This window comes from Pogoniulus pusillus, chromosome 15 (assembly GCF_015220805.1).
Source record: "Pogoniulus pusillus isolate bPogPus1 chromosome 15, bPogPus1.pri, whole genome shotgun sequence".
Lineage (NCBI taxonomy): Eukaryota > Metazoa > Chordata > Aves > Piciformes > Lybiidae > Pogoniulus > Pogoniulus pusillus.
The window spans coordinates 3,997,501-4,024,944 of record NC_087278.1 but is presented as its reverse complement, the minus strand read 5'-3'; the positions used below and the strand labels follow the sequence as shown (position 1 = coordinate 4,024,944).

At 43.7% G+C, this 27,444-nt stretch overlaps 3 protein-coding genes and 1 long non-coding RNA gene across 24 annotated transcripts in view; 2 read left to right on the top strand and 2 right to left on the bottom strand.

Moving 5' to 3' along the window:
- ANKS1B (ankyrin repeat and sterile alpha motif domain containing 1B) overlaps positions 1-4,443 on the top strand; it is a 449,942-nt gene extending 445,499 nt beyond the window's left edge. For 10 of the 18 annotated variants that reach the window (XM_064154982.1, XM_064154990.1, XM_064154986.1 and 7 more), the window contains 2 exons: positions 19-107; positions 333-4,443. In XM_064154982.1, coding sequence (XP_064011052.1) covers positions 19-107; positions 333-393 — 150 coding nt within the window. In that variant the 3' untranslated portion in view covers positions 394-4,443. Of the gene's footprint in view, positions 1-18 lie in introns of all 18 variants that reach the window. The other 8 variants (XM_064154984.1, XM_064154997.1, XM_064154996.1 and 5 more) reach the window with 3 other exon arrangements.
- Positions 4,444-4,625: 182 nt separating this feature from the next.
- LOC135181609 (keratin-associated protein 9-1-like) lies at positions 4,626-5,438 on the bottom strand. Its single transcript, XM_064154844.1, has one exon. It carries the CDS (start codon positions 5,436-5,438, stop codon positions 4,626-4,628), a length of 813 nt encoding a protein of 270 aa, XP_064010914.1.
- A 1,030-nt stretch (positions 5,439-6,468) lies between these two features.
- LOC135181688 (uncharacterized) overlaps positions 6,469-27,444 on the top strand; it is a 32,168-nt gene continuing 11,192 nt past the window's right edge. The window contains exons 1-5 of one of the 4 annotated variants that reach the window (XR_010304969.1): positions 6,469-6,974; positions 21,235-21,367; positions 23,212-23,239; positions 23,320-23,428; positions 27,208-27,444. The exon at positions 27,208-27,444 is cut by the window's right edge and continues 182 nt beyond it. This is a non-coding gene — a long non-coding RNA (uncharacterized LOC135181688). Of the gene's footprint in view, positions 6,975-21,234; positions 21,368-23,211; positions 23,240-23,319; positions 23,429-26,393; positions 26,686-27,203 lie in introns of those variants that run through there. The other 3 variants (XR_010304967.1, XR_010304966.1, XR_010304968.1) reach the window with 3 other exon arrangements.
- Positions 17,658-27,444, bottom strand: part of APAF1 (apoptotic peptidase activating factor 1) — a 49,096-nt gene continuing 39,309 nt past the window's right edge. The window contains exons 20-27 of the mRNA XM_064154977.1: positions 27,352-27,444; positions 25,252-25,377; positions 24,826-24,951; positions 22,663-22,782; positions 22,221-22,346; positions 21,209-21,334; positions 19,920-20,066; positions 17,658-19,374 (exon numbers count right to left, since the gene is read on the bottom strand). The exon at positions 27,352-27,444 is cut by the window's right edge and continues 27 nt beyond it. Of these exons, the coding sequence (XP_064011047.1) occupies positions 19,231-19,374; positions 19,920-20,066; positions 21,209-21,334; positions 22,221-22,346; positions 22,663-22,782; positions 24,826-24,951; positions 25,252-25,377; positions 27,352-27,444 (1,008 nt within the window). The 3' untranslated portion in view covers positions 17,658-19,230. The remainder of the gene's footprint in view (positions 19,375-19,919; positions 20,067-21,208; positions 21,335-22,220; positions 22,347-22,662; positions 22,783-24,825; positions 24,952-25,251; positions 25,378-27,351) is intronic.

Here is a 27,444-nt window from a genome sequence, read left to right as displayed (position 1 = left end):
TTTGCGTTTGTCTTGAAGCAGATAGATCCATCTGAACAAAAGACTCTTGCGAATCTACCATGGATTGTTGAACCTGGACAAGAAGCCAAAAGAGGCATTAATACCAAGTATGAAACTACAATTTTCTGATACAAAACTGTCCCCTTGTTCCTTGTTGTGCCTTGCACGCCAAGCAGTCACAGCACAGCCTTTCCTTTATGGCAACATTTCAATCCAGCATAGAAGAAAACTGCACTGGATGAGTGGCCTTGTAACTAACAAAACAAACAAACAAACAAACAAACACATTAAAAAAAGGCTGACAGTCATTTTTGGTGATCTTCTTCCTGCAGCACTGACAGAAGAATGACACTGTATGAAGACTTTTACAATTACAGTCCACAAGAGGAGTGAGAAACCTTCTTTTTCCACGCAGTTTTCTCCCTTGTGACTCTGCCACAGTGCTTTCTTTGATTTCTTCTTTTAGAATTCTACTTTTTAAACAGACAAACAAACAAAAAACCAACCAAACCACAAAAGGTCTCTAAACTAACACTAATGCTGCCTATCAGTAGAATATTTGATTGGGTGGTTTTTATTTTGGTTTAGGTTTTTTCTTTTCATTTAAATCTCGGCAGTTTTTAATTGAAATAGAATCAGAGTTAATAAAACAGAGTATTTGTGAAACCACTGAATTCATTCATAATTACTGTGTTGAATAAAGGACTCGTTAAAGTGACAAGACATTAGGCACTCTGATTTCTGTGTGCACTGCTTTTGTATGTAATCGTTGGTGTCCTTTGATCCTCTACTGAAATAGGAACCTTCCTTGCGTTGTAAGAAGGGATCAGAGTTTTATGAATGGTTAGGGGGGGAAAAAAAGGTATTAATGCACAGAAAACATTTAATAGATATTTTTATGGAAGAGAAGTACTATAAGGAAAACATATTGAATATTTATGGAAGGAAGCCAGATGAGTTATGACAAAATATTGTTTATTTTAAAGTTAAGTAAGCCACTGCTGTTTGCAGCACTATGAAAAACGGTGTTGAAGAGTCGTAGCATCAGTGCAGTGTTCTGTGTGTGGGCAGTCTGGAAGGGAAGTGGAACAGTCTACATTCTACTGCACCTACCTGGAGTTTATGCAGTTCAACATTGCTATAGCCATGAATTCTACTGCTATTTTTTTAGCAAAAGAAAAGATAATAATCTCAGTGGTTCTTAAGACAAAAAAAAAGCATAGATTTTGCAATCAAGACTTCTGTTACAGAAAGCTTGTTTGGGAAAAAAACGTTGCTAAAATTCTACTGCAAATCAGTTTTGTTTTCTAGATAAAAACAAGCAAGAAAAAGAAATCCAAAGTAACAACAAAAAAAAGTTTTCACAGTTAAGCATTTGCTTAGTGTTTGATTAAATAAGAATTTGATTCCTTTTTTTTTCCTCTTTGAAGCGTTTTGATTTCTTTTTTTTTTTTAAATGTCTGTGGAGTATTTGTATAATACCATGATGTATATTTATGTAGAACTGAAATGATAACAGTGCAAATATCACTATAGGAGAAGAAGAAGAAAAAGAAAGGAAAAAAAAAAAAAGAAAAAAAAAGGGAAGGAAAAAGAAAGAAAGGGAAAAGAAAGGAAAAGTAAAGGAAAAATAAAAGGGAAAAAAAAAAAGGAAAAAAGGTTTAAAAAAGAAAAAAAAGAAAAGGAAAGGAAAAGAAAGGGAAAAAGAAAAGGAAAAGAAAAAAAGGAAAGAAAAAAGAAAAGGAAAGAAAAAAGGAAAGAAGAAAAAAAAGGAAAGGAAAAAAAGGAAAGGAAAAAAAAGGAAAGGAAAAAAAGGAAAGAAAAGAAAGGAAAGGAAAAAAGGAAAAGAAAAAAGGAAGGAAAAAAGGAAAAGGAAAAAATGAAAGAAAAAAGAAAATGAAAGAACAAAAGGAAAGGAAAGAACAAAAAGAAAGGAAAGAACAAAAAGAAAGGAAAGAACAAAAAGAAAGGAAAGAACAAAAGGAAAGGAAAGAAAAAAAGGAAAGGAAAGAAAAAAGGAAAAGGAAAGGAAAATGAAAGAAAATGGAAAATGAAAGGAAAAAAGTAAAGGAAATAAAAAGAAAAGGAATGAAAAAAAGGAAAAGAAAAGGAAAAAAGGAAAGAAAAAAGGAAAGAAAAAAGGAAAGAAAAAAGGAAAGAAAAAAGAAAGGAAAAGGAAAGAAAAAAATGAAAAGCAAAGGAGAAAAAAAGAGAAAGAAAAAAAGGAGAAAAAATGGAGAAGGAAAGGAAAGGGAAAAAAAGGGAAAAAATGAAAAAAAATTAAAAGGGGAAAAAAGAGAAGAAAAAAAAAGAAAAGAAAAAAAAAAGAAAAGAAAAAAAAAGACATTTTAATGTATATTGTTCTATCCAGTCAAATTGTGAATCATTTTGAAGTTCATTATGGAGATATTGCTAAATTGTGTGGTTGTCTCAATGTTTTTTTTAATTATGATTTCCTCTCCAGCTGAGGGTTTTCGGTTAAGAATCATCAGTTGGTAAATTCCAAAATTTAAAACTATAAAGAACGAAATTGAAACTATAAATAATGACATTGAAACTATAAATAACAGAATTGAAACTATGATGAACAAAACTGAAACGATAACAAAGTTGAAACTATAAAGAACAAAATTTAAACTGTAAAGAATGAAATTGAAGCTATAAAGAATGAAATTAAAACTATAAAGAATAAAATTGAAACTATAAAGAACGAAATTGAAACTATAAAGAACGAAATTGAAACTATAAAGAATGAAATTGAAACTATAAAGAATGAAATTGAAACTATAAAGAAAACTCTAAAGAATGAAATTAAAACTGTAAAGAATGAAATTAAAAACTGTAAAGAATGAAATTAAATCTGTAAAGAATGAAATTAAAACTGTAAAGAATGAAATTAAAACTGTAAAGAATGAAATTGAAAATATAAAGAACAAAATGGAAACTATAAATAACAAAATTGAAACTATAAAGAATGAAATTGAAACTATAACAAAGTTGAAACTATAAATAACAAAATTTAAACTGTAAAGAATGAAATTAAAACTATAAAGAACAAAATTTAAACTGTAAAGAATAAAATTGAAACTATAAATAACAAAATTTAAGCTGTAAAGAATGAAATTTAAACTATGAAGAACAAAGTTGAAACTATAAAGAACAAAGTTGAAACTATAAAGAACAAAGTTGAAACTATAAAGAACAAAGTTGAAACTATAAAGAACAAAGTCGAAACTATAAAGAACAAAATTGAAACTATAAAGAATGATATTGAAACAAATTGAAGCTATAACAAAGTTGAAACTATAAATAATAAAATTGAAAGTGTAAATAATGAAATTAAAATCATAAAGAACAAAATTGAAACTAAAGAATGAAATTGAAACTATAAAGAACAAAATTGAAACTATAAAGAACAAAATTGAAAGTATCAATAATGAAATTAAAATGATAAAGAACAAAATTGAAACTATAAAGAATGAAATTGAAACAAATCGAAACTATAACAAAGTTGAAACTCTAAATAACAAAATTGAAAGTATCAATAATGAAATTAAAATGATAAAGAACAAAATTGAAACTATAAAGAACAAAATTGAAAGTATCAATAATGAAATTAAAATTATAAAGAACAAAATTGAAACTATAAAGAATGAAATTGAAACAAATCGAAACTATAACAAAGTTGAAACTCTAAATAACAAAATTGAAAGTATCAATAATGAAATTAAAATGATAAAGAACAAAATTGAAAGTATAAATGAAGAAATTGAAACTATAAAGAACGAAATTAAAATGATAAAGAACAAAATTGAAACTAGAAAGAATGCAATTGAAACTAGAAAGAATGCAATTGAAACGATAAAGAATGCAATTGAAACTAGAAATAACAAAGTTGAAACTATGAAGAACAAAATTGAAGCTATAAATAGCTAAGTTAAAACTAAAAATACATTAAAAAGATGAAGAACAAAATCAAAAAAAACATAAGAAACAAACCCAAAACAGCCAACCAACCAAAAAATTAACTTTAATTACAAAAAGGCTAATTGAGCTCGGTTTAAATAGCTGTATATGATTGAGTTAAAGCTAATCATAGCACTGAGTGAAGGCATACTTTTAATAAGGTATTCGATTTACTTGAACAGAAGAGTTCCTTGTACATATTTTTTGCCTCTTCACTGTTGATATGTACTTAGTCAACCAACGGGAAAATAAAAGAGAAGAAAAATTAACACACACACACACACACACAACAAAAAAATACGGTACCAAAAGGAAAACCAAGAAAATTGTATAGGAGAAGAGTAAATAGTAGCCTCACTGCAAGAAAAAAAAACACCTTCTGTAAATATGCTTGGGCTTCCAGTTATAAATTTTGTAATTTTTGTCATTTATTTATATCCTATAAAAGCACACAAAATAAAAGGAAGTTGTACAGTCCCCCTGCTTTGTGCATCTTTCTTACCGTTGCTAAAGGAAATAAGGGGGCTGCTCCAAAGCAGACTTTAGCATGGGCTTGCGCTATCTGCAGGTGCCTAGGAGAAAGCTGGGGAGGGACTTTCTAGGGTGTTGAGTAGGGGGATAGGATTAGGGGGAGTGGATTCAAGCTAGAGGAGGGAAAATTAGACACTAGGAAGAACTATCTTCAGCAGGAGGGTGGTGAGAGCCTGGAACAGGTTGCGCAGCGAGGTGATAGAAGCCCCATCCCTGGACGTTTTTAAGGCCAGGCTGGATGTGGCTCTGCAGCACACGAGCGGCACACGGCTGCCGTGGGCAGTGGGTGCGCAGCACACGAGTGGCACACGGCTGTGGCGGGCAGTGGGTGCGCAGCACACGAGTGGCACACGGCTGTCGGGGGCAGTGGGTGCGCAGCACACGAGCGGCACACGGCTGTCGCGGGCAGTGGGTGCGCAGCACACGAGCGGCACACGGCTGTCGCGGGCAGTGGGTGCGCAGCACACGAGCGGCACACGGCTGTCGCGGGCAGTGGGTGCGCAGCACGAGTGGCACACGGCTGTCGCGGGCAGTGGGTGCGCAGCACACGAGTGGCACACGGCTGCTGTGGGCAGTGGGTGCGCAGCACACGAGTGGCACACGGCTGTGGCGGGCAGTGGGTGCGCAGCACGAGTGGCACACGGCTGCCGTGGGCAGTGGGTGCGCAGCACACGAGTGGCACACGGCTGTGGCGGGCAGTGGGTGCGCAGCACACGAGTGGCACACGGCTGCGGCGGGCAGTGGGTGCGCAGCACACGAGTGGCACACGGCTGTGGCGGGCAGTGGGTGCGCAGCACACGAGTGGCACACGGCTGCCGTGGGCAGTGGGTGCGCAGGGCGCGGGCGGCGCACGGAGAGCAGGCGCGGAGCAGGCGTTTGGCGCGCAGGCCGCGTGCGCCGCGTGACTGCCCCGTGCACCTGCACGTGCTCCCGTGAGGCATGCCCCAGGTGGCTCTGCACCGGCAGGGGCTGGACGCGGTCATCTCCAGAGCTCCTGTGAGGCATGCCCCAGGTAGGCTCCGCACCGGCAGGGGCTGGACTCGGTGATCTCCAGAGCTCCCGTGAGGCATGCCCCAGGTAGGCTCCGCACCGGCAGGGGCTGGACGCGGTCATCTCCAGAGCTCCTGTGAGGCATGCCCCAGGTAGGCTCCGCACCGGCAGGGGCTGGACTCGGTGATCTCCAGAGCTCCTGTGAGGCATGCCCCAGGTAGGCTCCGCACCGGCAGGGGCTGGACTCGGTGATCTCCAGAGCTCCTGTGAGGCATGCCCCAGGTAGGCTCCGCACCGGCAGGGGCTGGACTCGGTGATCTCCAGAGCTCCTGTGAGGCATGCCCCAGGTAGGCTCCGCACCGGCAGGGGCTGGACTCGGTGATCTCCAGAGCTCCTGTGAGGCATGCCCCAGGTGGCTCTGCACCGGCAGAGGCTGCACTCGGTGATCTCCAGAGCTCCTGTGAGGCATGCCCCAGGTGGCTCTGCACCGGCAGAGGCTGCACTCGGTGATCGCCAGAGAGGCATGCCCCAGGTGACTGCACCGGCAGAGGCTGCACTCGGTGATCGCCAGAGCTCCTGTGAGGCATGCCCCAGGTGACTGCACCGGCAAGGGGCTGCACTCGGTGATCTCCAGAGCTCCTGTGAGGCATGCCCCAGGTGGCTCTGCACCGGCAGAGGCTGCACTCGGTGGTCTCCAGAGCTCCTGTGAGGCATGCCCCAGGTGACTGCACCGGCAGAGGCTGCACTCGGTGATCGCCAGAGCTCCTGTGAGGCATGCCCCAGGTGACTGCACCGGCAGGGGCTGCACTCGGTGATCTCCAGAGCTCCTGTGAGGCATGCCCCAGGTGACTGCACCGGCAGAGGCTGCACTCGGTGATCGCCAGAGCTCCTGTGAGGCATGCCCCCGGTGGCTCTGCACCGGCAGAGGCTGCACTCGGTGATCTCCAGAGCTCCTGTGAGGCATGCCCCAGGTGACTGCACCGGCAGGGGCTGGACTCGGTGATCTCCAGAGCTCCCTGCCGCCCCCAGCACTCTTGGATTCTGCCGTCGTAAGGCAGCGCCCCGGAACCGAGGCCGCTGCAGCCATCCCGCGCACTCGGTCGCCTCGGCCCCGGCTGGCGACCCCTAAGCACCCCCTGCCGGCACGGAAGGGCAGCAGCCGCGAAGGCGGCGCGGGCGGACAGCGGCCCCCACAGGCCAGCGGGAGGTGACGGCAGCCCTGGCCGGCTTTAACCGGGAACGGCTGGGTAGGTAGCGGCCCGTGGCGGCAGCTCTGGCCGGCTTTAACCGGGTGCGGCTGGGCAGGCAGAAGCCCCCACGGTGGCCGTAGCCCTGGCCGGCTTTAACCGGGAGCGGCTGGGCGTTGCGGCGGTGAAAGCGCTACCAGTGCGGAGATCAACCGGCGAGTGCCCGGGGCCCAGCGCCCCTCCCCGCTGCCTGCCGCTCGTCTCTCGGCGGCTTGCTCCCACCTGCGCCGGGCCGATCAGGTACAGGTTTTACATTCTTCGTTCTGAATTTTCTTCTTTAGAGTAGAAATCTTGGGAACGGTGGGAATTTCGGTAGCCTTTCTTCAAACTGTAAGCAGCAGAGCACAACAGGACAGCTGAGGCTCGTCGGATACCAGGCTCGGCTCTTTTCATTAGTCTGCAGGGACTGTACCTTCGCTGGTACTCGTGCGGAGCTTCAGCGCTATGTGCTTAGCAAATGGGAGTATAACTGCTAGTAGTATCGTACAGAAAGCACAAACTACAGCCTTTTAAGAGTATTTGCTTGCTGCAGAGACTAAAATAGGCAATGCAGAGAATGTGGTGAGAAATTGTTTTACCTAAGACTGAAAATAATTTAGTTGAAGCCTCCAGCCTTGTACCCCTTAAGGAGCTTGTTTGATTGTTTCGATTTTGGAGGAGAGTTAGGCTTTTATGGGTGTCCTGAGCCTGTTTCTTCCCGGACCGTGACTTTTTAAGAGAGTTTAAGAAACCACAGCACATCAAGGGAGTTTCAGCTCTGCCACCTATCCTTGAGAAGTGCCTAGAGTATCTGGGAAACTTCAAATTCACCACACTTTTGGACAGCCTTTCTGCACTTCAGCACAGTCATGCATAGGTTAGCAGCCCTACCTGCAACTCATCCTGAAGCTAAGACCCGTTACGTGGTCCAGCTGGCTGAGACCACAGGACACAGGTGCTGCAGGATTATCACTGATCATAGAATCAACTAGATAGGAAGAGACCTCCCAAGGTCATCCAGTCCAAACGGTCACCCAGCCCTGTCCATTCAGCTAGAGCATGGCACTAAGTGCCCCATTCAGTCTTTTCTTCGACATCTCCAGGGATGGCAACTCCACCACCTCCCTGGGCAGCCCATTCCAATGCAAATCTCTCAAGAACTTCCTGCTAAATTCAGCCTAGACCTCCCCTGGCAGAACGTGAGACTGTGTCCCCTTGTTCTGTTGCTGCTTGCCTGGCAGAAGAGACCAACCCCACCTGGCTACAGACTCCCTTCAGGTAGTTGTAGGCAGCAATGAGCTCTGCCCTGAGCCTCCTCCAGGCTGCACACCCCCAGCTCCCTCAGCCTCTCCTCACAGGGCTGTGCTCCAGGCCCCTCACCAGCTTCATTGCCCTTCTCTGGACACGTTCCAGTATCTCAACATCTCTCTTGAATTGAGGAGCCCAGAACTGGACACAGCACTCAAGCTGCAGCCTGCCCAGGGCTGAGTACAGGGGAAGAATAACCTCCCTTGTCCTGCTGGCCACGCTGTTCCTGGTACAGGCCACGCTGCTGACTCATGTTCAGCTACTCTCTACCAGTATCCCCTAGTCCCTTTCTTCCTGGCTGCTCTCAGCCCTTCTGTCCCCAGCCTGTAGTGCTGCTCGGGGGTGTTGCGGCCACAGTGTAGATCGAGTCAGCGTTGCTCAGCAGGCCCAACAAAGTCTGTGTGCTTTGCCTCCTTACCTGCAAGAGGGATATTTACAGCAACTATCTTTGTAAAGGCATTCCAAGTAACCCCCCCTGAGCAGACATGTATTCCATAGTTTGTCTTCATGTACCTTCTCAAATTCTTGCTTGCAGGCTCTAAACTCTTCACCCAAGCTTGGCACTTTGTTTTTCAAGTCTTCTCCTTGTTTCCTGGAGCTCTGTAATTGTGATAGAAAAGTTACTGCTTCTGAGTTCACAAAGTGAAAAAAAAAACCAAAATCCAGGGCTCAAAACCGACTTGGAGGCTGTGTAATTAAGAGTAAACGACTGTCACATGTCTCCACCCACAGTTCAAGGTGCACCTGTCTAGCCTCTTAGAACCAATTGGCAACCTGCTCCAAACCAAATTCGCTTCAGCTGTTCAGAGTCTTTGCTCCAGGGGCTCAGTGCCCTTGCCATGCACTACAACAGTGCTTTGTTCTTCAGGTAGCCTTTGCTTAGAGATGTAACAAACATGAAGAGAGGTGAATGTGTTTGTGAGAGTTCAGCTGTGTCCTGGGCTGCATCAAGGGAAGCATTGCCAGCATGGCAAGAGAGGGGCTTCTCCCCCTTTGCTCTGCTTTCCTGAGACCCCAGCTGGAGTACGGTGTGCAGGTCTGGAGCCACCAACACAAGAAGGGCATGGAAGTGTTGGAAACAGTCCAGAGGAGGCCACCGAGATGCTCAGAGGGCTGCAGCAGCTCTGCTATGAGGACAGGCTACAAGAGTTGGGGCTCGGCAGTGTGGAGAAGTGAAGACTTTGAGGAGACCTTGTAGTGGCTTTCCAGTATCTGAAGAGGGCTACAGGAGGGCTGAGGAGGGACTATTGACAAGGTCTTGTAATGACAGGATGAGTAATGGGTTTAAAGTGGCAGAGGGGAGATTTAAGCTGAATGCTAGGAAGAATGCTAGAGGATGGTGAGACACTGGCACAGGTTGCCCCAGGAGGTTGTGGCTGCTCCTTCCCTGGATTTGTTCAAGGCCAGGGTGGATGAGGCCCTGAGTGACCTGTTCTGGTGGGAGGTGTCCCTGTTTATGACATGGGGGCTGGAACTGCATGATCTCTGAGGTGCCTTCCAACCTAAACCATTCTGTGATTTTATAAGGCAAAGACAAAATGGAAGTGTCTGCAGTCAGAGACCAGGAGCAGAGATAATCGAGTATCAGAGGCACATTAAAGGTGTCATTGTAATGGTGTTTGTACAGCAACTGACACAACCCAACCAGTACTTTTTCTAACGGATAAGCCCTTTTTCCTGCCCATTTGAAATACAGCTTTTGCTCCTCTTGGGCTTCTTTGCTTTTGCTTCCTCTGAGCCCATTTTAGAGGCTATTTTGAGTAGAATATTCAAATAAATCTGGCATTTTTCCTTAGGAACTGAGTCGAGTTTGAAAACTAAGTGGCTTAATCTACCCTTCCCTTTCAGAGGTGTTTAACATAGCAGGAATATGTTGGGGGAAAAAAACAAGTGAAACCATATAACAAACATTTCAGTAATCAATCCAACACAAAGTACTCATAAATTATCACCAGGCAGCTCTAAATCTGTCATAGATTCTTGCTGACTTGCTCACAGGGATGTTTATGTAATGGAAAGAAAATACAGAGGGGAAGTCTCCTTTTTACCAGTTAGATCCACTACAGCAGGAGGAAGAACACCCACGTGCCTGGCTTTGGATGAGTGGAGACCTCCTTGAAAAGCATAACTTTATGAAATCTTCCTTGTGAAATCAAATTATCAAATCAAATGCAAGGTGTGAAAAATTAATCAGGGTTTTTTTCCCCAGGTGTTACTGATTGTACTCTGGTTGAGTTTTTTTTTCTTGTATAATAGGCTTAGCACCTTGATCAGGGAGTTACAGAGTGGGAATCATTCCAGCAAAAGGGTTTTTGGTGTGGCTGGCTATGTAGAAGTAAGCTGGGGATCAGTGAGAAGAGGCCAAGGAGTCACAGTTCTGTAAAGGTATATGGGGGAGGGAGGGAAACAAAACCCAACCACCAGAAAACATGCTGAATGAGATGCTGTCTTACAAAAAGGTGTAGAAGCTGCAGGGAAACAGATAAATTAGGAGATGTTTATAATGTTTTAAAGTGCAGATTACAAAGCAAAGTGTAGGAGTAATTGATAGAGGTTTGTGCATGGATGAGTGAAATATCAAAGTAAAAGAGGGATCATTAAACCTCTGCTATTAAGAAAAAAAGCAGCTTATTGCACTGATCACAGTGACACAGCGGTGAGATATGATGTGAAAAGACAATTTGGGATATGTTAATCACAGAGATAGGATTTATAATATAACCTTAACAGGTTTTGTCATCTTAACAGGTGGCAAAGATGCATTTATTCAAACTAAAGCACTTTGAATCAGCAAGTCCAAATAATAAACAGCTGAGTGTCTGAGATGGAGAAGATGAAGCATCCTTTGAATTACACCTGATCAAATTCACCATGACTTGGAAAAATGAGAAGGTTCTAAGGGCTTGTTAGTTGTGATGATTCCTGTGTTTTGTAAGAGATGACCAAGACTAACTTGAAGTTAGGCCTGAATAAAGAGTGGAAGGGCAAATTTGAGGTTACACACCTCTGCTACGATTACAGGCTGAGGGAGCTGGGGGTTGTTCAGCCTGGAGAAGAGGAGGCTCTGGGGAGACCTAGTAGCAGTTGTCCAGTACCTGAAGGGGGCTGCAAGAAGAGTGGTGAGAGACTGTTTGCAAAGACCTGCAGTGACAGGACAAGGGGCAGTGCCCTCAAGCTGCAGAAGAGCAGATTCAGATGGGATGTTAGGAAAAAGTTCTGCACCGTGAGGGTCATGGAATAATGCAGCAGGTTGCCCAGGGAGGTGGTTGAGGCCCCATCCTTGGAGATGTTCAAGGTGAGGCTCAACAGGGCTCTGGGCAGCCTGATCTAGTTGAGGATGCCCCTACTGACTGTGAGGACTCGTTGAACTAGCTGACCTTTGGAGATCCCTTCCAGCCTATGATTCTGTGATAGGGAAAAGTAGTGCAGTAGTGAGCACAAGCGAGCTGTGCCTTCAGGTGTGACAGGTATTCATCTTTCTGTGTTCCCACTGCAGTTTCCCTGCAGACTGTGTCATGTCACGACTAGATTGTCTGGCTGAGAAAGAGATTGGCAGGGGTAGTTCTTCTCTCTGTTTTTGGCAGGCTGTGTGTATTATCAGCTGGAGTTACTTAGGTACCTATGGCCTTTCCTGCCACGTTAGGGGCTGGGCATAATGGTGACACCTAGTAATCTTGTCTCTTCTTCCAGCAATCAGTCTAATTTTCCAGGTTTGAGGTCTTTGGCCTGGGTAATTTTTGAAGCTTGACAAAAACACAGCTGAGTGGACTAGTTGGTTGGACAGGCTGGGTGCTAGGTTGGCCTGGATGAGCTTGGAGGTCTCTTCCAGCCTGGTTGATTCTATGATTGTATGACTGTGAATGTTCTAACTTCTTTTAACATTAACCTTCACTCCTGTGCAGCATTCCCAGACACTTTTGGTGTGCTGAAACTACTGTTTCAGTAGACTCACTCAATTACAATGCAGAATTGTTCACCTAGTCCATCAGTGATACCTTCCAGACAGTGTATGGTTGTATAAAGGTAACTGAAATAAATAGTCATCATCTCTGCAACACAAATGCATGAAATCAGTAGGACCAGCCTCAGTTATCTAAATTAGGATATTTTTGCTTAGAATATGCCCAGACTGCTAATTCTGCAGCCTAGCAATTCTCATTATCCAGTGATCACAGGACTGAGGACTGCACTGCTTCTAATGTATCTTAAAAATTAGTGTAGTCTGTTTCTTTTTTCCTCATGGTGTCACTGTAGGACAAAGTTTATGCTCTTTGGTTATTCTCTGTACTGGAGCATATTGCTGTTTCCTTTGTCTTGCTGTGGCTTTCTGGGGGTTCAGTTATGTGCTTAGAAAATATGGAAACAAGTGTGCATACTGCCTTCAAATCCAGACATAGACTCATGAAATGGTTTGGATTGGAAGGGACCTTCAGAGGTCATCTAGTCCAAGCCTGCTGCTGTGAGCAGGGACATCCTCCACTACATCAGGTTGCTCAAAACCTTATTGAGCCTGACCTTGAATATTTTCAGGGATGTAGCCTCAACTGCCTTCCTGAGTAACCTGTTGCAATGCTCCTACCACCCTCATGGTAAAGAACCCATCCCTAACATCTAATCTAAGTCTCCTCTAATTTCAAGCCATTGTCCCTCCTGCTGTCACTGCAGGCCTTTGCAAACAGTCCCTCTGCAACTACCTTCAGCTACTGGCAGGCTGCTATTAGGTCTCCCTGGAGCCTTTTCTTTTGCAGGTTGAACAATCCCAGTTCCCTCAACCTGTCCTTACAGGAGAGGAGTTGCAGCCCCCTGCTCTCTCATGCATCAGTCCACTCTTAATGTTATATCTGACTTTTCCATTTTGTTGTGGGTGTTGGTTGGTTTGCTTTTAAAGGCTTTAGTGTTATAATTAATTTAGCTTTGAGCAAGGGTCACAGAGTCATGTAATGATAGGGGCTGCAAGGGACTGCTGGAGATCATCTAGTCCAACCAGGGCAGGTTCACCCAGAGCAGGCTGCACAGGACTGCAGCTCTCCTGTGGCCTCATCTTTGGGTACTGGAAGGCCACAATAAGATCTCCCCAGAACTGCCTTCTGCAAGCTGAACAGATCCAACTCTATCTGCAAGTGCATCTTGTGTATTTGATCACAGGCTCAGCTAAGTGAAGCATCCTCTGCCTAGGTTGGGTTATCAGCTCCCAGATGTGAAAGTTAACTAGAACCAGTGGGTTCAAGAGTGGAGTTGTGAGCAGTCTGGGCACTTTGCTAGCTTAGCAAAGAATTTGATTCACCTAAAGAAGACACAGAACTTAAACAGTGGCAGAGCTTTTTGTTAGCAGCCTGAGCCTTGTCCTTGTGTGCTTCCAGTTTGCTGAAAATCCTGTCAATTTTTCCATCAGAGGCCTCTTTTCTCTCCCCTTCAGCTGGCCATTTGTACATGAGCCAGGGGATATCCCTCCTCTTAGCTAAGTGTCCCCATGTAAGCGGTGTCTCTAGTCCTTATGTCATGCCTTTCATTTAGGGGCTTGCCACTGCCACACGCTTCCTCTGCAGAGTCCATTGCTCCTTGGGCTGGCAGTTTGGAGACAGTTACTATTTCTAGGCTGTTGTCTTGATGTCATCTTAGACATCATCCTCCAGCAAAGTGTGAAGCAGGCCAGATGAACAGCACACGCTGAAGGAAATCTAGGGCAAAATGAAATGGGAGCTGTGCAGGTGGCACAGACAACCTCTTTTAATCCAGAGCAGAAGCTATAAATCTGTTCCACAGCTGGATGTAGAATCTTATTAGTTGCCTTTCTATTCCAAAGAACTGACACAACCTCCTTCACACCCTAATTCTCCTCCCAGGGGTCACCATTTCATAGCCATGCCAGTTTTTGATGCTGAGAGGTTGGCTTCAAAGTTCAGGCATGTGGCTCTGCAGGAGAAGCAGCCTTTAATGAATTTATTGACAGACTGTCAGGACCAGATATGCTGAGTGTCTCCTGCCAGCTGTGAGCAATACCAGGCCTGGTTGGAGGAGTCATCATGTCCAGTCTGAAATGCAGCCTCTGCTTTAGAAAACTCTCCACAGCTTAGGATTTCCTTCTTGTTTCTTCAGTCTTTAAGCTTTCTTCCAGCAGTAGCTTTTCTCTCTCACATATTAGAGTCCTCATTTAGCAAACAATGCTTTAAGTCCTTTGTCAGCTACACTTAGCTGACATTGATTCCAGTTTCCTTGTCTTCTAATGTCAAATGCAATCTGCTTTTGTGTAATCTCCCTTCTTTTGCCCATTCTCCACCCTCCCACTGTAAGGCAGTTGTTGCAGTTAGCTGCTGGGTTTGCAGCATCCAAATGCTGCAGTTTGTTCATGTCCTGTCCTTGGCTGCTTGTCTCTCTTACCTTGAGTAGAGGTCAAGAATAGTAATTCTCACTTTCTGGAGGTGTCTGGCTTCTTCCCTACTTTCACTTTTAAGTCTGGCTACGTTCCCCTTACTAGCCTGTACACTTCCAGCATACTAGGAACCTGACTGGAAAGTCACCTTGCCCAAAAAGCACTAAGGATCAGGTATTAACTAACTGCTTTGCCTTTGTGCAGCTCTGTAGAAGTCTCTTTGAATCTGAGGAAAGGAATGCTAAACCACTGTCCCATGCCAGAGGTGACCCCGTGGACTTCTCTGCAGCTAGCTGACATTGGAATCAGTGAAGGAAATACTTCTCTCTAAGAGCTCAGGTTTCTGCAAATACAGATGGGCCTCATGCCTGTTAATTCTTCTCTCTCCTTACAATTCCAATGTATGCCTGCTGGGGGGGGGAGTCCAGTTTGCTGCCTGATTGCATCTCAAAACGTTTCATTCTCATTCCCTGCCCCACCAGTCTTTCATCAGTCTTGCTAGCCCTCTTCAGTCTCTTTTGCCTCAGTTATCTCTCCCAAGCGAGTTCAGCTGCTTACTGTGCCTACTTGACATCCCTTTGATGAACCTAGAGCAAATTCTTCCTATTGTTTCACTCTTTTCTCTTATGTCTTCTTAGAGTTGTGCTGCAGCTCCTACCTCATCCTTTCATTTTAGGGGGGTCATTCAGCTACATCAGAAGTGCCCCAGTTCTGTAGCCTGTAAATGTGGCCACTTTGTACTTTTGGTGCCTGAAGTGAACATGTTTTTACATAACTCCCTGTGTGACTCTCTACAGGGTGTGATTAAATACAGGATGTCAGCAGTTCAGTAGTGCACCAAAGAACCAGTTAATCAAGGACTTAAAAGTATGTAAGTGCTTAACCATCTGAAAGCAAAATCCACAGTATAAACCAAAACCATCTTCACAGCAAGGCCTGTGTTTGCAAGGGACAAGTAAAAGCACAGAATGGTTGGAAGGGACCCTCAAAGATCATCTTGTCCAGCTGCAGTTCTCCAACAAAATCAGGTTCCTCAGCCTCCCATGACATTTGACCTTGACTGTCTCCAGGGTTGGAGCCTCAACCACATCCCTGGGGAGCCTGTTCCAGTATTTCACCACCCTCCTGGTAAAGAATATCTAAGAACTCTGAGGACTTGGGTTGCCTTCTTTCTGCTGGGACTTCAAGAACAGCAGAACTCAAATGAACCTTGGTGGGTGGAGAACAGGGAATGTGCTGAGTACTCAGCCCAATTTCAGCCTGATTTTTTGTGCTCAGATTCACTTTCCTCTTCCAAGCTAGGAATGGAACACAATTACTGTCTTTTGCCAGCATGCAATAAGATGCTGAGACTGGGCCATGAGCTTTGGAGTAGATTGACCTGTAATTTTTCAGTACTACCAAAGCTGCAGCTATCAGCATCTTTGCATGTTGGGGGGGGTTGGAGGAGTGTGGAGAGGTTTTTTTTGGGATGGGCTTTGAGGTTTTGGTTTTTTTTTTGGTCTGCTTTTCAAAATACTATACACATTTATGATTGTTTTCTTTTAATAAGAAGCTTTGCAACTTAAGGCCTAAGCTGGGACTAAAGGATTCAGTGAGTATAAAAAAGTAAGATTTTTTTTAGTTTGCATGTGTTACTGACAACTTCAATTCCTGTTGCCTCCTACAGTTACTCTTGTGAGCAATAGCACAATGATGTGGTAGATGGACTAGTCCAACCAGTGAGTTTGACTCGGGAGTCAAATGTAATTTCAGTTGAGAGTTGCTGGAGCTTGTCCTGAGAAGGGCAAAAAACCTGGTGAAGGGTCTAGAGAACAAGGCTGAGAGATCTGGGATTTAGTATGGAGGAGGCTGAGAGAAGACCTTATTGCACCCTCTACAACTACCTAAAAGGAGGGTGAAGTAAGGTAGGAGTTGTTCTCCCCACTGTCAGGGTGAGAGGGAGTGCCCTGAAGTTGTGCCAAGAGAGGTTTAGGTTGGATATTGGGAACCTTTGCCCCAAGAGCACTGGAACAGGCTGCCCAGGGAGGTGATGGAGTCACCAAGCGCTGGGGGTGTTCAAGAAACTTGGACAGGACACTTTGGGGCATGGTTTAAAGGCCAGGGTGGTGTTGCTTGGACAGCTGGGTAGATGATCTTAAAGGTCTTTTGCAGCTGAAACAGTTCTTTGAGTCTCTTGCAGGGGCATGCACGTTTATTCAGGAGGAGAAAGCTGACGTTAAGTGCTTCAATAGGCAGCTTTTGGTCTCAAGGCCTGGTTGTTGACAAAACAAAGCAGCTTCCTGTGCTTGTTTCCGTTTAACAAGCAGGAATCTTCAATCTACATAAAAGTAGCTTCTGGCCAAACTCCCTTTTGTTTCCTTGAAAATACACAGACGATCAAAGAGAACAGTTAAAGCTGATGACACAGCAGGACTTCAGTTTTCAGGCATTATTTATTTATGCCATAGCTGCCTTAAATATTTTAGATTAAACAAGGTGCAGGCTTAGTAGGCCCTTATTTTAACAGCTTTTCGTTTACATTTTGTCATCCTCTTCCTGTGAGTTGCATCTGTTTGGCTCGTAAGACCTTCTCTTGGTCTCTCTTCTACCTCAGCTACAGCAACAGCCTGACTCTAGTAACATCACCACCTCTGAAGCACAACTTCCTCAGGTCCCAGCAGCAAGTATCACACTGCTGTGTGGTCATTATTGCAGCATCATTCAAGAATGCACTCTCTCTCTCTCACTTCAGGGTTCTCTCCCAATTGCTCCTTACTTGCTTCAAGTTGGAAATTATCTATGAACTCTGCTTATCCACCATTCCCTTTCTCTATTAAACCAGGATCGGTTTCTCCACCATCAGGAGTTTCATTAGCATTGTGGCAAAACTACTTTCTGCCCTGGTTGCCTCCTGCTACGTTTATTCTGTATCTTTTTTTGTGTCTCTCAAGTTCAGACCAAAGCAGTCTTGTGCAAAAAGGACAGCACACTGTAATTGAGGGACTCAGGAAGCCAAGAGGAGCTTCCTGCACCTTGAATCTACTTAGGCAAGGTACTGATGAGGTCTGTACAAACTAGGCAGTAGCTGTAGCTCTGTCCTGAACGCTGCAGGATGCATTGCAAGACTTTTCCTCTTCATTCACCTTCTCCTCTATCCTCATATTTAATACTGTTGATTACCTGTCAGAGTATTTATCATGCAGCATTAAGGTTTGGTTGAAAATGGAAAGCGGTAAAAGAGGTAGCAACAAGAAGAGACCCACAAACAGGAATTCAGAGTCAGCTTTACAGCTTTGGGCAGTATTGCCTGGATTCTCTTTATTGAATGCTGTACATCCTTACAATATAAAACATCACCCTTTTTTTCCCTCTGGAATTTCTGTTCTTTAAATTTCTTTGATTATACTGACCCGTATTCAACAGCACCTCAGAAAGTTAAAAGAAGGATTAATACAAAAGAGGACAAAATGGTGATTGTCAAAATCAGAAAAGTACCAAGAATGTATATTCAATCTTTTGAAAAGCACACACAAAAAAATACGAAGTGAAAATGTCATCATTCAGTAGCAGTTGAGACACTTGCTACTGTAGCTTTTACTTTTTCATCTAAGTGTAATGGCCTCCTGCCAGCTACAAAAGTAGGCAAATCATGATATTAATGCTTGTGCAGTTGCTCAGAGCAGTTGAGAGGCAGTTTGCCAGGGCAAGGCTTACTAGGTACCTAGGAAAAATTGCTGTTTTGTTATTCACAAAAGATAGCTCAAGTAATATTAGTAGAAAACATGAACCTTTCTACTCCATATTGGATCTATAAATAGACTGTAAAGATAGAAGTTTTAAAAAAGAAGAAAATCACATATTGCCAGGCAAGAGATCCCTGTGCTCAGAGTCCCATGTAAACAAAGCTGAGGACAGTAGAATGTCTCCATACTGTAAACTGAATGCTAATTCCCAAAGGAAAAGTAACTAAAATTCACCTCTCCTATATATTTTTCAATATATACCTTTGGAACCATCTCCATTCTCACTTCAGCTGCTTAGCTGCATTCATTCTTTGACTGGAAATGTGGCACAAGCTCTTCCAGTTCCATAGCAGTATCCTTCGGGATGCTGCCTTGAGAAAACAAGACTCAAAGTGTTGCCATTAATAGGCACAGCTCTTGAGTGCTACAGTGCACTTCACCTCCACAAGGCTAGAAGCACGAAGGTCCTTACCAGTGCTGCTGTGACTTGAACAGCTACTTGATTTGGTTTGAATATCAAGCACCAAGATAGTTTCATTTTTCAGATCACAGAATGGCTCAGGTTGGAAGGGACCTTCAGATCATCTACTCCAACCTCCCTGCCATGGGCAGGGACACTTCTCAACTAGACTTGATTGCTCAGAGCCTCCTGATTCTTGGTTGCTCAAGGATGTCCCTGATTCTTTCCATGGTTGCATCACAGTTAAATAATAACAATCAACATCATCATCATCATCTTTTTTTGCATCTCACACAGTTGTGTTCATGGCTAGAGAGCATTTAGCCTTCAGCCTTAGCAATTTCCAAGTATTGTATTCCTATAATTTCTTCACTGTTATTAATATTAATTTCAACCAATTTAAATAAACCTTAATAGAATTTCCCTACAAAATTGGAAGCAACCTAAGATGCAGATGAAGAATTAAAAGAAGACTAAATACAAGTTCAGGTGGGAAACCATGCACAAATGTAGGTAAATATACATAAAAACATCCTGAATAAAAGAAGGAAATAAAGTTCACAGCTTCATGAGTGTCAGCCTAACAGTGAGCAGAATTTTGTTTCCACCTTAAAAGACAAGAAGGAATTCTCTTGGCAGTGTTCAGCACATGAATCACAACTTCTGCAACACATAAAGAATACCAAGATTATCAACAGTCACATACACTTCAAAATCAGGGGACACATGGATTGACTTGAGGTTTGTTCCATTGGTGTAGAAGGTTTGTAAGGATTCTCCAGTAGTTACATTCCACCACTGTGAAACAAAATAACATTCTCTGTTAGCTGAAAGAAGCTTAGAATAAATTCTTCAAGCAGGCTTAGCAGAGCAAGGCCAGCTCATCCTGAAGAATCATAGAATGGGGTGGGTTGGAAGGGATCTTAAAGATATCTAGTTCCAACCTCCCCACCATGGGCAGGGACACCTTCCACTAGAGCAGGTTGCTCAAGGCATCATCCAGCTTGGCCTTGAGGAGGGGAGGGAGCATCCACAACCTCCAGAACAACCTTTTCCAATGTCTTACCACCCTCACTAGAAAGAATTTCTTCCTACTACCCAGTTCCAATCTCCACTCTTCCAGCTTCAATCTATTTCCCCTTGTCTTATCCCTATAAGCCTTTGTAAAGAGTCTCTCCCCAGCTTTCTTGCAGGTTCCCTTCAGGTACTCTGGGATAAACGATCCAGTGCTGGGCCAGTGGGTAGCACTCACACAGCAAGTCCAATAGTACGGAGCTGGAAGCACCTGATCAGAGCATTGCCATTTAATTAGGTATGTTAGGATATTTTATTTCAAGGCTTACCTTAAGATAGCCTCCAGATGACACAAGCATCTTGCTGTCAGGAGAAAACGAGAGGTCTGTTACCCAGCCACCATGTGTTGGTTCTCCTTCATCTACAGTAACTGGAGAGCAGAAGTGAAGTAATGCACCTGTTAGAATGTCCCAAATCTGAAAGAGAGGAAAGATTATGTAAGTAAGCTTAATTATGTAAGTAAACTTCCTTGAGGGCAAACTAAAGAAAAACCCTCAAGTAAGGGCAGCTGAATTCTTTTTTCTAGAATATAGCAAATCAGAAACCTTGCAAATAAAAACCTTGTAAAGAAGCATTCAAGCAGAATAACCCTAACAATGAATTCTCTTCTTAGAGCTGTATCATATACGGAGGCCTTAACACATGCAACTCACAGTAGAATTATGAGTCAATCATGTGAATCAGTTCCTCAACATTCATGGAACATAAACCCATCAATATGGTTACAAACTGCTGTCTCCTGTGGCTAACTTTGCAGCTCCTCAATGTTCACCACAATGCTAGCAAATTAAACATGAGAACTCTTCTTCACCAGTACAGATTAGGGGATGAGCTGCTGGAAAGCAGCTTTGTGGAGAAGGACTTCAGAGTCCTGCTGGACACTAAATTATCTATGGCACAGCAACGTGCCCCCTTGTGGCCAAAAAGGGCAATGGTATCTTGGGCTGCATTAGGAAATGTGGCCAGCAGGTCAAGGGAGGTTGTTCCACGCCCTCGATTCTGCTGTAGTGAGGCCAAATCTGGAGTACTGCATCCAGTTCTGGGCTCCCCAGTTCAAGAGGCACAGGGATTTGCTAGAGAGCAGCCACCAGAGGGCTCCAAGGAAAAGCTAAGAGACCTGGGGCTGTTAAGCCTGGAAAAGAGAAGACTGAGATGAGAGCATATTAACGTTTACAAGTATCTGAGGGGTGGGTTTCAAGAAGAAGGTGCCAGTCTTTTTCTCATGATATCCTGTGATAGGACAAGAGGCAATGAATACAAACGGGAACACAGGAATTCTGCAACATGAGGAGAAACATCTTTCCTCCTGTGAGGGTGATGGAGCCCTGGACCAGGCTGCCCAGAGAGATTGTGAAGTCTCCTTCTCTGGAGACTTTCAAGGCCCATCTGGATGTGTTCCTATGTGACCTGCCCTAGGTTATCCTGCTTTGGCAGAGCGGTTGGACTGGATAGTCTCTGAAGGTCCCTTTCAACCCCTAACACTCTGTGATTCTATGATTCTGTCTGTGAACCTACTGTCAAGTGAGTTATAAAACAAGCAGCAAGGTTAAAGCAGTACCCTTATTTCTCCTTTGTCATCTCCAGTGGCCATCAGTTTGTTACTAGGAGAGAAAGCACAGCACCGCACACAAGCTTCGTGACCTTTCAGCTCATGAAGAACAGAAGAACTTTCAAAGCTCCAGATCTAAATGGAAAACATTACAGAAGAGAGAAAAAGGTAAGTTCAAACTCAATGATGACTTCTTTCTTAAAAGGAATTAACACTCAAATGTACATAAACCTTTTTTGCATATATGCATCTCTGTGTGTGTATTTGGGTATTATAGCTTGGGTTTCTTTTTTGCATATATGCATCTCTGTGTGTGTATTTGGGTATAATAGCTTGGGTTTCTTTTTAGTAGCTGAAGGCCAGCAGCATCCTGGCCAAGATCAAAAACACCATGTCCAGCAGGAGTAGGGAAGTGAAGGTGCCCCTGTACCTGAGTACCTGATAAGTCCACAGCTTGAGTATTGTGTTGAGTTCTGAGCACACTCTAGGAAAGACATTGTGGTGCTGGAGCACATCCAGAGCAGAGTAGTGAGGCTGGTGAGGGGTTTGGAGGCCATCATGATGAGAGGACAGGGGAGCTGGGGTTGCTTAGTCTGGAGAAGAGAAGACTGAGGGGAGATCTTACTGCTCTCTACAACTACCTTAAAGGAGGTTGTAGTGAGGCTGGTGTTGGTCTCTTCTCCCATATAACCAGGACAAGAGGAAATGAGATTAAGTTGTGGCAGGGGAGGTTTAGATTGGAAAAAAACTTCTTTAGTAAGAGAGTGGTGAGGTGTTGGAACAGGCTGCCCAGGGAAGTGGTGCAGTCACCATCCCTGGAGGTGTTCAAGAAGCCTGTAGGTGTGGCACTTCAGGGCATGCTTTAGTGGTCATGGTAGTTGGGTTCTGGTTGGATCAAGGACATTAAAGGTCTTTTCCAGCCTTAGTGTTTCTATGATCACTAGTTACCCCATAATACATTTAAAACCAAATAGCACATAGTTCAGGTACTGGTTTTATCTCTGTCCAGAAACTAACCAACCTTTGCAGTTTTGTCAGCAGAAGTAGATGAAAATTTACTACCATCAGGTGAAACAGCACAGGAAAGAACAGCACCTCCATGGCAAGCAAAATCTTTTTCTGTGTTTCCTGTAGTGATATTCCAAACCTACCAGACAGACAGGAAGAGTAAGTTACTTTAGCAGCTCTCTAAGAAGTTAACAACACATCTGCATATTCCACAACAATATATAAGAAAGAGAATTCAGGTACCTAATTCTAATATAACCAATTTATTGTAAGCTTACTGAGATAAAATACAACAAGAATGCAAATCTTACTATAAGTAGAGAAAGCAAAGTTGTGTCTTAAAAGTCAGTTTACACTTTAATATCCAATAAAACCAAGCACAGCAAATAACAAGTGTCAGAAGACAGAGTAAAACATATTTTAAGTGGTTTGTCAGTTCACAGCCTTTTATTTACCTTAACAGTTCCATCAAAGGACCAGGAAAGAAGTTTTGAATTTTCTAGAAGTCTAAAATCTTTGATTGCTTCCTTGTGCCCTCTTAGAAACACACATTCATCCAGCTGCCAATTCCATACCTAATGAAAAAAGATGGAATATGCTTATAATTTCTTTTGTTTTTTACTAAGAAAGCAAATTAAGAAGAATGAGCTGATTGTTTTGGGGTTTTTTAAGCCACAGGAACAATAAAAAGTTCTTAAGGAGATGACAGTTAATTATATTGAATATATTCTTAGCAGAGATGAAGACTGAGGATGTCATAGTATTTAACATGAGACACTTCAAAGTGGTTTTCAGAGTGAATTTGATGCTTAAAATTCACTGATCATTAAAAAACAACAAAGAAAACCGATATTTTTTTAGGCAGCTCAGAAGTTTTGCAGTTTAAAGCTTAGATTATTGCAGCAAATTGACTTCCAGTACATTTTCAAAGTGGAAGTAAAACTTTCTTTCCTATTTTTAAAGTACATTTTTAAGCAAGTGCCATTCTGCTTTATATTCTTTAGAACAAATAGACTCTTCACTGAAAACTGAGTAAGTGCCATTTGACTTTACAGAAGCCATAAAGTATAGATTTAATGACAACAGCTTCCAACTAATAGGTTTTCCTGCAGCAACGAAAGAACAAGGAGCAGAGGTGCTCAGATGACAATCCTGGCAGTGTCCACTAGAGGGAGCTACGGACCCAGAAGAAAAGCTGGACCTGAAAGAAGACTCAAACTGGTGAGAGGTCTGTGGTGTTTCACTGCCCACACAGGTGGCACATAAACTAGCTTCAGATCAAAGTACAGCAGGGTGGGATGCTGCATAAGTTACACCTATATCAGAAAACTGATGCTGGAAAAGATCTGGTGAGCAAAAGGGTGCTGAGGGGCAGCACTCAGATGTGTTTTGGAGGTTTGACTTTGAGTCAGCTCAAGCTGAATGCTCACTAGTAGCTGGACCCTGGAGATAGATGAGGCCCCATCCTTGAAGATATTTAAGGTCAGGCTCGACAAAGCACTGAACAACATTATCTAGTGGAGGATGACCCTGCTCACTGCATGGGGGTTGGACTAGGTGACCTTTGGAGGTCCCTTCCAATCCAAACCATTCTCTGATTCTCTGTGCTCTAGTTGCATGCCTGCAACTGGTGCAAACTAAAGCACAGTGATCATCAGTGACCAGGATTTTCACTTCAGAAGTGCAGCCCTGAGGTGAGCTGGAAAGCCAGCACAGACACACCAGAATGTGTCTCCAGAGGAAGTCTACCCTGCTGAGAGACAGACCTTATTCATTTGAAACTACATTAGTGGAACCATTCTGTTTCTATCTAGTATCTCTATTCAGCACTCTACTAGGTGGACAACAGACCTGCTGCTCAGGCCAAAGAAGAGAAGGCTCCAAGGAGACCTTGTAGCAGTCTTCCAGTACCTGAAAGGGCCTGCAGGAAAGCTGGGAAGGGACTTTTATAAGGGCTTGTGGTGACTGGACAAGGGCAATTGGTTCTCAACTAGAGCAAGGTAGATTTAGATTAGACATTATGAAGTTCTTTATTACAAGGGTAATGAGATACCTGGAATGGGTTGCCCAGAGAAGTTGTGGATGCCTCATCCTTGGAAGTGTTTAAGACCAGGCTGGATGAGGCTTTGAGCAACCTGATGTAGTGGGAGGTGTCCTGCCCATGTCAGGGGGATTGGAATTAGATGATCTTTCAGGTCCTTTCCAACTCAAGCCATTCTATGACACAGGAGGTGTCCTTCAGACAGCCTAAGCATGCCCACTGACAGTCCTACCATATACAGCCAGCTCTGAGTTGCACCCCAAACCTTTCACATGGGTAACTGTTGAGTTACCTCGTTTGAAACTGATGTTCCCTTCAGCCACCTTAAAGGAGCTGGTGCCTTCTATAGTCAACAGCTAGTGCCTTCCATAATCAGCAGCACTAACCCCAGAAACTGTCTAATATTTATTACTACTTAAGGTATGAACTGAGGCTACAGCTTCTACAGTTCCTTGCCCCAAGGAGCAGCAATACAGAATAGTCATTTACTGGGTTTGTATTATCTGTTGTATAAATCATTCATTTAAATACATTTTAAGTAAGTTACAACATATCTTTTTTAAGATCTCATCCAAACCTGTATAACTGAGTCATGGGCACTTGAAATCAGAGTCTGGCAATCAGCTGTAAATCGACAGTGCTGCACAGATATCCTGTAGGCCTCCAGGGACTTCAGAACTTTCCCATCCACCAGCTGCAATACCTTGGCAATAAAGAATGCCATGATTATATTTATATTACAGACTTGAGGAAGAAAGGAAGATGCAAGCTCTTTTTTTAAACAACATAGTAACAAATGAAAATTCCCATCAGTGTAGTCCTTGGTAAAATAAAATGCAGAGCTACATTTATTGGCACTACCTTTAAATCCTTGTCATTTAGGCATCACAAATGTCCAGACTTTAGAAGTGTTATACTGAAGAATGTTATACAAAGTCATTCAAATGATATTTCTGCAGAAAGGACCAAGAAGGGTGCTAAAAGCAAATTTAGGATCTAATACCTTTATTGTTCCATTCTCCTGTCCAAAAGCTGCAAATTTAAGATCCACACTTAAGCAGCAGCAGGAAATGGGGGATTCTTGAGCTGATGTCTGCATAATTACACTGTCTGTATTTCCATTGATAAGCTGCAAGGCAGGAACTCAAAGTTATTTTTTTGCAATATTTTAATATTGAAACTTAAATAAATTAGAGCAGAGAGCTAAGAATGCTGAAGAGAACAGTTTCAAGCTTTGAATTATCAGTTACTTCCATGAACTTTTGAGGATCAGTGTTAACTGTCTTCATAGGCTGCTCTCTGAACAGGGCAACATTTTAGAAGGAAACAGAGTTTGTCTGACTACAGAAAACAGTTACTCAAAATGCTACTCCCAGATGTCAAAAGCCATGTAAGTGAGCTCCACTTTCAAATTTACCTTGCCAGCCAGATTACGCAGCTCATGCCAAATGGAGCAATTAAAATGCTTTAAGTACATGCTCCAAGCAGGACTTAAAATGTATTAGCATTATGTAATATATATATATATACATATAGTATTATATGTGCATATATATACATATAAGATTACACATTTTATGACATCCTGGTCACCAAACTGGAAAAAACATGGGCTTGATGGGTGGAGCACTGCTGGATAAGGAATTGGCTGGATGGTAGCATGCAGAGAGTGGCGATCGAGGGCACAATGTCCACCTGGAGACCAGTGCCAAGTGGCGTCCCTCAGGTCAGTGCTGGGACCAGTGCTGTGGAACATCTTTGTGAGTGACATGGACAGAGGAATCGAGTGCAGCCTCAGCAGGTTTGTAGATGACACCAAGCTGTGTGGTGCAGTCAACTTGGTAGAGGGCAGGGATCCATCCAGAGGGACCAGGACAGGCTCCAGACGTGGCCCTCGTGAAATTCAAGAAGGCCAAGTGTAAGGTCCAGCACCTTACAATCCCAAGCACAACTCCAGGCTGGGTGGGGGATGGCTGAGAGCAGCCCTGAGGAAAAGAACCTGGGAGTCTGGGGTGATGAAAAGCTCAACAGGAGCCTGCAGTGTGAGTGCAGCCCAGACAGCAACCCTGTGCTGGGCTGCAGCAAGAGCAGTGTGGCCAGCAGGGCAAGGGAGGGGATTCTGCCTCTTTACTCTGCTCTTCTCAGACCCCACCGGGAGTACTGTGTAGAGTTCTGGAGCCCCCAGCACAAGAAGGACACAGAACTGTTGGAGAGGGCTGCAGCAGCTCTGCTATGAGGACAGGCTACAAGAGTTGGGGCTCTGCAGCTTGGAGAAGGCACCGAAGAGACTTTATAGTGGCCTTCCAGTATCTGAAGGGGGCTACAGGAAGGCTGAGGAGGGACTATTGACAAGGGATAATGGGTTTACTCTGACAGAGGGGAGATTCAAACTAGATGTTAGGAAAGGTTTCTTTGCAGTGGTTGTGATGAGACACTGGCACAGGTTGCCCCGGGAGGTTGTGGCTGCTCCCTCCCTGGATTTGTTCAAGGCCAGGCTGGCTGAGGCCTTGAGTGACCTGTTCTAGTGGGAGATGTCCCTGCCTATGGCAGGGGGTTGGAACTGGATGATCTTTGAGGTCCCTTCCAACCTCAACCATTCTGTGATGATATTATAATGTCATATATCACATAATTCACCAGGGGGTTGGACTATATGATCTTTTGCTGTCCCTTCCAACCCCCAACACGCTGTTTCTGTGAAATCTCAATTCAGTGCTGCCCTCATACCAATTACCCAGCAAATAAAAGAAAGAAAAGTAACTGGGGGGAAAAGGAGTCTTTAGAATATGATGATTTACAAGCAAAGTTTAAGTTTAGAAAGTCACCAGTGTGAAGTGTTTCAAAATGAACAGACTGCAGACTAGGACCTCCGTCAAGAAAACAGTTTTGCTCCTCTGCATCCAGATCAGTGGGGAAATTTCTCCTCAACCTTCTCTTTTTTGCTCCCTGAACCAGGCAGACTTTCTAGAGATAAAAGATGTTATGGTACCTGCTGCTACAGGTTCAACTGCTGAAAAGCAGAAACAGCTTTTTCAGTGCTTCCTCCTGCTGAGATCTGTAAGTAACATTCACCTGCACTAAGATGACAAGAAAGGCAGCTTACCTGCAAATGCTTCTGGTTGTAGATTGCTAAAATCATCACTTCTTCATTGTGAAATACAACATCCAGCTCACTTTTCAGCACAGCATCAGAGGA

Coding starts and splice junctions, on each gene's coding strand:
- LOC135181609 (XM_064154844.1), bottom strand. CDS start 5,438: ATGCCTCACGGGAGCACGTGCAGGTGCACGGGGCAGTCACGCGGCGCA.